Source organism: Coccinella septempunctata, chromosome 1, assembly GCF_907165205.1.
Source record: "Coccinella septempunctata chromosome 1, icCocSept1.1, whole genome shotgun sequence".
NCBI classification, from domain to species: Eukaryota; Metazoa; Arthropoda; class Insecta; order Coleoptera; family Coccinellidae; genus Coccinella; species Coccinella septempunctata.
Genome location: NC_058189.1, coordinates 15852370 through 15862384, shown reverse-complemented (window position 1 = coordinate 15862384; position 10015 = coordinate 15852370). Strand labels below are relative to the sequence as shown.

General features: G+C 42.1%; 2 protein-coding genes across 2 annotated transcripts; one reads left to right on the top strand and one right to left on the bottom strand.

Moving 5' to 3' along the window:
- Window positions 1–5196: 5196 nt before the first annotated feature.
- Window positions 5197–7895, bottom strand: LOC123308698 (histone H3-like). Its single transcript, XM_044891470.1, has 4 exons — window positions 7594–7895; window positions 7221–7223; window positions 6080–6101; window positions 5197–5674 (listed from the first exon to the last, which is right to left on the bottom strand). The coding sequence occupies exons 1-4, from the start codon at window positions 7877–7879 to the stop codon at window positions 5245–5247; spliced, it is 741 nt and encodes a 246-aa protein (XP_044747405.1). The 5' UTR covers window positions 7880–7895; the 3' UTR covers window positions 5197–5244.
- Window positions 5900–8598, top strand: LOC123308691 (histone H3-like). Its single transcript, XM_044891463.1, has 4 exons — window positions 5900–6201; window positions 6244–6246; window positions 7694–7715; window positions 8121–8598. Exons 1-4 carry the CDS (start codon window positions 5916–5918, stop codon window positions 8548–8550), a joined length of 741 nt encoding a protein of 246 aa, XP_044747398.1. The 5' UTR covers window positions 5900–5915; the 3' UTR covers window positions 8551–8598.
- The last annotated feature ends 1417 nt before the right edge of the window (window positions 8599–10015 follow it).

Sequence of the window (10015 nt, the reverse complement as noted above, 5' to 3'; positions counted from 1 at the left end):
CTCCGATTCACCGAGTCGAATGCCTTGCTTAAATCGATGAAGGCTGTATAAATCCTTGATTGTTGTTCACGGGCCTTTTCTTGTAGCTGTCGCAGTGTAAAAATTAGGTCCACCGTACCTCGATTTGGTCGAAAGCCGCACTGGGATTCAGGTAAAAGCTTCTCTAAGAGTGGAACCAGACGATTAGCCATAATCTTCGAGAGAATTTTACCGGCCACATTAAGCAACGATATGCCCCTGTAATTGTTGCAATTCGACGTATCGCCTTTGTTCTTATAGAGGTTGATAACTAAAGCGTCTCTGAAGTCTTGTGGCACATCTCCCTGTTCCCAGATCTTGCGGAATAGTATTAGGAGACTGTTGACAATGTCCTCATCCAAGGCTTTGAATATCTCCGCCGGAATGCCGTCTAGACCAGGTGACTTATCATTTTTCATATTTTTAATCGCGCTTATGATTTCCGACATTGAGATTTCGTCATCAAGCGATGTCATCGGACTATACGCGGGGAGCAGGTCTAAAATGGATAAATCCGAGTCGTTATTTTGATTCAAGACCTGTGAGTAATGCTCCTTCCATCTTTCGAGAATTTTTCTATCATCAGTTAGAATAGCTCCATGAGCATCTCTTATAGGAAAGCTAGTTTTTCTGCTTGGACCGTAAACAGTTTTAATAGCTTCGAAAAAACGCCTGTAGTCATGGTTATCGGCGTAAGCTTGTATTTCCCTAGCTTTTTCTTTCCACCAGCTGTCCTTGATTTTTCTTATTTCTTGACGGACCTCGCGTTTTATGTTTATGAAACCTATTTGGGCTGCAACATCGCCAGGCTTGTTAATTGCGGTTTTCATCGCTTTGTGTTTTGCGTCCAAAAGGGGTGCGATATAAGTTTCGCTGTCGGCAAACCAGTCTGGGGATTTTCGGGAGCTTTCTGTGCCCAGTATTTCTTTCGCTGTATTTGTAAGGGATGACTTGAAACGGAGCCAATGAGTCTCAATGTCGTCGTTATAATCCGGTGGTGTTAGGCTATCTTTGACGGCAGCTGTGAATCTGTCCTTTGTAGAAGGGTTTTGTAGTTTGGATATTTGAAGGCGCTCTCTTAGATACTTCGGCTTGCGTTGGTATTTTGGGCGCATTGAGATTTTCATTCTCGAGATTACCAGCCTATGATCAGTCCAGCACTCCAGATCTGCTCTGGGTTTAGTGACCAACACCTCTTTCAGATCTTTCCTTCTCACGATCACATAGTCGAGGGTATGCCAATGCCCTGAGCGCGGGTGGCGCCAGGTCCCCCTTGAATTGGGTCTCGTAATAAAATAGGTGTTCGTTATACACAGATTGTGTTCTGCACAAAGAGCCAGCAGACGTTCTCCATTCGAATTGATGCTGTCTGTGCCGTGTTTCCCTATTATTCCCGGCCATAGTTCTGAGTCTTGACCTTTGCCCACTCTAGCGTTGAAGTCTCCAAGGAGAATAATTCGTTCCCGTTTTGGGATTTTACTTAATGTAGCAACGAGTGTTTCGTAAAAAGTGTCCTTTAAGTTGTCAGAGGAGTTCAAAGTGGGTGCGTATACTGCAATGATGTTCACAAACGTGTTATTCGCTGCAGGAAAACGTAGGGTCATTAAACGTTCTGAGATACCAACTGGATTTTCGGTAAGTTTGGCGGCCAGGTCGTTTCTAATGGCAAAGCCTACGCCATGTTGTCTGATTTCGCCTTCCGGCAAGCCTTTCCAGAAAAAAGTATACGCTTGTTCTACCAAGCTACCTTCGTCCGAAAAGCGTGTTTCGCTTAAAGCAACTATTGCAATGGATGTTCGTTGCAGTTCCTTATCGATTAGGGCAGTACGCCTCTCTGTTCGGTCGGCCTTGGGGTTGTCTAGCAAGGTTCTGACGTTCCATGCTGCAAAAGCTATGTGCTTTTCACTGGTGTTTGTTCGATGATTCACTCGCTCAGGCACCCTCCCCCGGAGATCCGAATGGGAGGGTATTTTACCTCCGGATACGAATTTTGTCCTGTTCGACTGATCCATCTTTTTGTAATAGCTGCGTTAGAAGGTGTTCAAAAGCTGCACTGGTAACGCTGTCAGTGCAACTTTGGTTGCGGCTACGACTAGATTATCTTGTGGCACAGGCATCCTGAGACGACAAGGTCTGAGACGTAACTTGAGCAACGCAGAGAGCCATTTCCTGCTCAAGCCAATGTTTAGGCTACGTAATTGTGGGAAACAGAGTTATACCGCTCATGTTCGGTCGCCAGAGCCTCGTTCGTAAGAACAGGGTGCACCGCGAGTAGGTGAGGTTGGCATTTGAGAGGAGAGGCTATAAAACGCATCCTTTCCCCTTACACCCCTTACATAAGGCATCTCCCAATAGATGCTGACCTAGATATAATAAAAAAAAAATGATCTAAAAGTCCAAGGAATCCATGACGCCGAGGTGTCCAGAATGACATCCAATAAAACCAAAAAGTTTATACCCTTATACCTGGTCAAAACTCAGAGAAAGGAGATTTTCGAAATAAGACGCCTCTACAATCTCTGCATTGTAGTGGAATCAAAAAGAAGGGCAGAAAATCCAAGCCAATGCTTCAGATGCCAGAGGTACGGACATGCCCAAAACAAGTGCTCTTTTCCATACAGATGCGTTAAATGTTTGGGCAATCATTGCACAAAAGATTGCGAACTTACCAGAAAAGGTGAGGAGAGAAATGCCACATGCGTTCTGTGCGGTGAAGAAGGCCATCCAGCAAGCTACAAAGGATGTAGCAAATTCAAATTAGTGACAAGGAAGAGGAAAACAGGCCAGAAATCGGCTCAGCAGAGCACGGTTCCTCAAAAAGTCCAGGAAAAAAAGAAGCCCACCCTCTCCAAAGTAGACGACAAGAAAAAAGAAGTACCCAAACCAGTACAGAAGAAGGAGCAACCGAAAATGCCCCAAGCTAAACCTACGATCAACAAAACAAAAGAAAACAGAAAAGTCTCTGAATCCGCCGACGATTTAGACACTTTTACTGAAATTTTTTTTAACAATATCATGTTGAAAGAGAGATGGAGAAAAAACTCCAAGGAATGTTCAGTAAACTGAAATAATGGAACATACAACTAGGAAAAATTCCCTTGAAATAGTCTCCTGGACATAAACGGGGTCAGTACTCGAAAATCCGAAATAATATCAGATAGAAAACCTGATATTATAGCCTTACAGGAAACAAGAACCAAATACGCGATTGAACATCATGAATTATGAGATATATAGATGTGACAGGTGCTGAGCAAAACGGAGCAAAATGAGAGCAAAACGAGGGCCTAAAAATCGTAAAAGTTCTTGCCTTGCTAGTGTAACACCGCTCTCTAGCCTCTGATAGGAAGAAGCCACATGTCGAAAGAGAGAAAATTATTAAAGCCGTTGCTAGGCATCAATTCACAACTGGCATACGGATCAGTTGCCGTTGCTTGGGGTATCGCGGCTAAGAGCCATATCAAAAGAATTCAGGCCACGTAAAACAAGCTGCTACGATGTGCAATAGATGCACCTTGGTTTGTCAGGATTAGACAGATTTATAGGGACCTAAAATGGGAAACCATTTCAACACGAACTGATTTCAGTAACGAATTGATTAAACAGTTAGTTGGTGGTTTCATATTTTGTCGAATCGAGAATCGGCAAACTACAATTCGGAAAATTTTTAAGAATTCGTCTGATGTGGCTCCGAAACATTACGAAATCTTATCAAAAATTCGCTTATCCGTTCAGTGTCAGTCAGGCAATAATTTTTACCATCTGAATTGCTCGTGACACATGAGTGCATGAGCAAATCGATTATTTCAATTGATTGTGTTTCAGAGACTCCAAACAAATTTACAAATTTCAGAAAAAGATTTGGAGAAAATGGTATTACACAATGTGGTCGAATCGACCACTGAAGTTTCCATTCTTGCCGAACTGTATAACCGTGGCGATCGAAGTATCGTACGAGTAAAAAAATCACCTACAGTTTTGTGGTTCTGAAAAGAACCGATATGTAAGATTCCCGAATCGAAATTTAAGCACGTTCACCCCTTATACGTCTAGCAAGTTGAATGTCCTTCGGCATGATAGTTACTCTTTTGGCGTGGATCGCACACAAGTTCGTATCCTCGAAAAGTCCAACCAAATAAGCTTCGCTAGCTTCTTGAAGTGCCATTACGGCGGAACTTTGAAATCTGAGATCAGTTTTGAAATCCTGAGCGATCTCACGTACCAACTGAGCTCAGGGGATTCTCACTCCCCTGTCGAGTGAGAATCCCCACACCTGTTACCCCTCAGGACAGGGTGTGTTCGTCTGTCTTGCACATTTCCCCCCTTCTACACCAAAAAAAAAAGTTGTTGCATATCAAGGAGAGTACTCAACAGCAATTAGATACTTTGTTGGGTACTTCCATAGACCCCCTATAGTGTGTTATTACATAGGGAGGGCACATTTAATTATCTATATCTCGGTAACGGTAAGTGGTAGAGAAAAACGAATTGCAGATTTGGAAAGAGCAAAACGCAGATATCCAACAAGCTAGGGTGAGAAAAAAAAATGTCTCCTCCAAAAACTCGTAAAGTATAAATGAGCAAAACGAGGGCTTTCGATCGAAACCAATATCGGAAAGATCCGTTAAGGTGCCATGCTAGAGTAATATCACATAAGCAGGGCACTTTTATCTAATCTCGGTAACGGTAAGTGGTAGAGAAAAACTAATTGCAGAATTGAAAAAAGCAAAACGCATGTATCCCACAAGCTAAGGTAAGAAAAAAAAAACATTTTCTCTTCTCTGAAAATTCGTAAAATGTAAATGAACAAAACGAACGGACTGGTGAGCGAAACGAGAGCTTTCGAATGATACCAATATTGAAAAGATCCGTTGAAGTGCTCTGCTGGTATATTACACCAGTAGGGCACTTTCCGAAACATTACGAAATATTATCAAAAATTCCCTGTTCCGTTCAGTGTCAGGCAATAATTTCTACCATCTGAATTGCTCGTGACACATCGATTATTTCAATTGATTGTGTTTCAGAGACTCCAAACAAATTTACAAATTTCAGAAAAAGATTTGGAGAAAATGGTTTTACACAATGTGGTCGAATCGACCACTGAAGTTTCCATTCTTGCCGAACTGTATAACCGTGGCGATCGAAGTATCGTACGAGTAAAAAAATCACCTACAGTTTTGTGGTTCTGAAAAGAACCGATATGTAAGATTCCCGAATCGAAATTTAAGCACGTTCACCCCTTATACGTCTAGCAAGTTGAATGTCCTTCGGCATGATAGTTACTCTTTTGGCGTGGATCGCACACAAGTTCGTATCCTCGAAAAGTCCAACCAAATAAGCTTCGCTAGCTTCTTGAAGTGCCATTACGGCGGAACTTTGAAATCTGAGATCAGTTTTGAAATCCTGAGCGATCTCACGTACCAACCTCTGGAAGGGCAATTTACGGATCAGCAACTCGGTACTCTTCTGATAACGTCGTATTTCACGTAAAGCAACGGTTCCCGGACGGTAACGGTGAGGTTTCTTCACACCGCCTGTGGCTGGAGCACTTTTACGTGCGGCTTTGGTGGCTAATTGTTTTCGCGGAGCCTTACCCCCGGTCGACTTTCTAGCAGTCTGCTTAGTACGAGCCATAATAAATGTTAGCGAGTTTCTCTACACAAACAGGTCTGTGACGCAATCTAAACAATTCTATTCGTCCCCACCACCGTTGGCCTATATTTATAGACTACGTTGCCGTTCCAATGCGTATCTGAAAAGCTATTGGATGATACGGAATTTCTGTGGTGGGGCGGCTGTAGTTTATAAATACTGGTCGGAGAGTGAGCTTCAGTCATTCTGATTTCGTTAACGTATCGGCTTTTGTCTTAGACAATTCTAAACTCTCTACAGACATGACTGGTCGTGGTAAAGGTGGTAAAGGTTTGGGCAAAGGTGGAGCCAAGCGTCATAGGAAAGTACTCCGAGACAACATCCAAGGTATCACCAAACCCGCCATTAGGAGGTTGGCTAGGCGTGGAGGTGTCAAGCGTATTTCTGGCCTCATCTACGAAGAAACTCGTGGAGTGTTGAAGGTGTTCCTGGAAAATGTAATCAGGGACGCTGTCACATATACCGAACATGCAAAGAGAAAAACTGTTACCGCCATGGACGTTGTATATGCCCTCAAACGTCAAGGACGTACATTGTACGGTTTCGGCGGTTGAATAAGTTATTATTCAGGTCGTAGTGTAAACGGTCCTTCTCAGGACCACAACGATTAAATAATGTTCGTTTTATGCAATATTGATGTCGATTGCTAATTAATTGTCTGTTCGAACCAAGTTAGTTGTCTTGAAGATATGTGCGTATTATTTTACTAAGATCACTAAGCCTGGAAAAGAAGAAGAGAATCCTTAGTAGATTCTGTGGCCAAACCCTTCATCAAATTTTTACATAGCCGACCTGAGACTCGAATAAATCCTCAAGTTCGTGTGCTGAATTAAGCCAGGTATGTGATATTTAGTACAAACGGTCTAGTGCAGAAAATCCTCAATTTTTTGGTTAAGTTATTCATTTCCAAACGCGACATGTTTTGGGTTACTAAATTATTTGGCGTATGTCCAGCGCCTTCTTTAATGGTCCTTCGTAGCCGAATTAATAATTCTATTTGATATCTCATTTGTGCGCTTTGTTCCACCACTAAAATTTAGCATATTTTCGAACCGAACAAATTCGTAAACGAGATTGTTACCTGAAATGTCGAAGTTCATTTTCTGTAGGCGGTACTGAGCCAACCCTTATCTTGACAACCTTCTGCGAAAATAGTCGTTTTTCAATATCTACCTTTCGCAGAATTCATTCAGTGAGTTAAAATGTCTGAGGTGTGAGAGTAAAAAACAACGAAAGGTTTACATTGAACGAACTGGGTGCATTCTGAATGCGGCGATCATTGCAGAAAGTGATCGAACAAAAACCCTGGAGTCTACCTTCAAAGCCTTCGATAGTATATAATTCAAGATTGTATCATGCGGAGCGGAGCAATTAGAGTCCCTAGAAACCGAAAATCAATTGCGGGCGAAGATTGAGAAAATTTATTTTGATGTACAGACAATTCATAGCGAATCAGACAATTCATAGCGAATCGATAGAAAATGTAAGTGTCGCATCATCTAAACGCTCACATGGATCATCGAACGCCAAGCTTCCGAAAATCACACTTCCTGTTTTTAGCGGCGATTTAAGCGAAGAACATTGTCGATATATTTTCGACATGAGTCGACGAAAATGAGCAATTGTCCGGAATCGAGAAATTTCAATACTTGGCCAGTCCTTTGTCGGGGGAAGCACTTTCCATTATAAAGAGAATTTCCATGGCGCATGAAAATTATGAAATTGCATTTTCCAATTTGAAGGAGAAGCGGTACGATAATATAACGTACATATCCTCACTTATGTCCGAACAGACAACTTATTAGCAATCGATATTGATATTGGATAAAACGAACATTATATCGTTGTGGTCCTGAGAAGGACCGTTTACACTACGACCTGAATAATGACTCATTCAACCGCCGAAACCGTACAATGTACGTCCTTGACGTTTGAGGGCATATACAACGTCCATGGCGGTAACAGTTTTTCTCTTTGCATGTTCGGTATATGTGACAGCGTCCCTGATTACATTTTCCAGGAACACCTTCAACACTCCACGAGTTTCTTCGTAGATGAGGCCAGAAATACGCTTGACACCTCCACGCCTAGCCAACCTCCTAATGGCGGGTTTGGTGATACCTTGGATGTTGTCTCGGAGTACTTTCCTATGACGCTTGGCTCCACCTTTGCCCAAACCTTTACCACCTTTACCACGACCAGTCATGTCTGTAGAGAGTTTAGAATTGTCTAAGACAAAAGCCGATACGTTAACGAAATCAGAATGACTGAAGCTCACTCTCCGACCAGTATTTATAAACTACAGCCGCCCCACCACAGAAATTCCGTATCATCCAATAGCTTTTCAGATACGCATTGGAACGGCAACGTAGTCTATAAATATAGGCCAACGGTGGTGGGGACGAATAGAATTGTTTAGATTGCGTCACGGACCTGTTTGTGTAGAGAAACTCGCTAACATTTATTATGGCTCGTACTAAGCAGACTGCTAGAAAGTCGACCGGGGGTAAGGCTCCGCGAAAACAATTAGCCACCAAAGCCGCACGTAAAAGTGCTCCAGCCACAGGCGGTGTGAAGAAACCTCACCGTTACCGTCCGGGAACCGTTGCTTTACGTGAAATACGACGTTATCAGAAGAGTACCGAGTTGCTGATCCGTAAATTGCCCTTCCAGAGGTTGGTACGTGAGATCGCTCAGGATTTCAAAACTGATCTCAGATTTCAAAGTTCCGCCGTAATGGCACTTCAAGAAGCTAGCGAAGCTTATTTGGTTGGACTTTTCGAGGATACGAACTTGTGTGCGATCCACGCCAAAAGAGTAACTATCATGCCGAAGGACATTCAACTTGCTAGACGTATAAGGGGTGAACGTGCTTAAATTTCGATTCGGGAATCTTACATATCGGTTCTTTTCAGAACCACAAAACTGTAGGTGATTTTTTTACTCGTACGATACTTCGATCGCCACGGTTATACAGTTCGGCAAGAATGGAAACTTCAGTGGTCGATTCGACCACATTGTGTAAAACCATTTTCTCCAAATCTTTTTCTGAAATTTGTAAATTTGTTTGGAGTCTCTGAAACACAATCAATTGAAATAATCGATGTGTCACGAGCAATTCAGATGGTAGAAATTATTGCCTGACACTGAACGGAACAGGGAATTTTTGATAATATTTCGTAATGTTTCGGAAAGTGCCCTACTGGTGTAATATACCAGCAGAGCACTTCAACGGATCTTTTCAATATTGGTATCATTCGAAAGCTCTCGTTTCGCTCACCAGTCCGTTCGTTTTGTTCATTTACATTTTACGAATTTTCAGAGAAGAGAAAATGTTTTTTTTTTCTTACCTTAGCTTGTGGGATACATGCGATTTGCTTTTTTCAATTCTGCAATTAGTTTTTCTCTACCACTTACCGTTACCGAGATTAGATAAAAGTGCCCTGCTTATGTGATATTACTCTAGCATGGCACCTTAACGGATCTTTCCGATATTGGTTTCGATCGAAAGCCCTCGTTTTGCTCATTTATACTTTACGAGTTTTTGGAGGAGACATTTTTTTTTTCTCACCCTAGCTTGTTGGATATCTGCGTTTTGCTCTTTCCAAATCTGCAATTCGTTTTTCTCTACCACTTACCGTTACCGAGATATAGATAATTAAATGTGCCCTCCCTATGTAATAACACACTATAGGGGGTCTATGGAAGTACCCAACAAAGTATCTAATTGCTGTTGAGTACTCTCCTTGATATGCAACAACTTTTTTTTTTGGTGTAGAAGGGGGGAAATGTGCAAGACAGACGAACACACCCTGTCCTGAGGGGTAACAGGTGTGGGGATTCTCACTCGACAGGGGAGTGAGAATCCCCTGAGCTCAAGACCCACTAAAAACCATAAACTGCTTTTTCATAGGTTTCGGGCATTTTGGCTATAAACTGTTAATTTCTATTGATATAAACACTTTATTGGATTTTTCAATAAGTTTCTGTTCCTATTTTAATCTCTTTTTAATTGATGTCTTGGTTTCCTACGGTAAATTCGCATTCTCCTTTTGTCTTCCTCTGGGTCGTAGTCCACTAGTCTCCTGAGTTCTTGATTCGGATGGTTTTTCGCTGTTTCGAATAATTACTCTGCTTTTCTGTTCATGAAATCCGTTATGGTTTCCCATTTTAGGTCCCTATAAATCTGTCATTTCCTGACAAACCAAGGTGCATCTATTGCACATGGTAGCAGCTTGTTTTCAGTGACCTGAATTCTTTTGATATGGCTCTGCCGCGAAACCCCAGGCAACTGATCAATGTCAGTTGATGCCTAGCAACGGCTTTGATTAGCTTCAATTTT

What these genes read in the sequence shown, in the direction of transcription:
- LOC123308691 (XM_044891463.1), top strand. Translation starts at nt 5,916, where the DNA reads ATGACTGGTCGTGGTAAAGGTGGTAAAGGTTTGGGCAAAGGTGGAGCC. An exon ending in ACACCTTCAACACTCCACGA is followed by an intron (nt 7,716 to 8,120) that starts GTTTCTTCGTAG and finishes GTTTGTGTAGAG; the next exon opens with AAACTCGCTAACATTTATTA.
- LOC123308698 (XM_044891470.1), bottom strand. Translation starts at nt 7,879, where the DNA reads ATGACTGGTCGTGGTAAAGGTGGTAAAGGTTTGGGCAAAGGTGGAGCC. An exon ending in ACACCTTCAACACTCCACGA is followed by an intron (nt 5,675 to 6,079) that starts GTTTCTTCGTAG and finishes GTTTGTGTAGAG; the next exon opens with AAACTCGCTAACATTTATTA.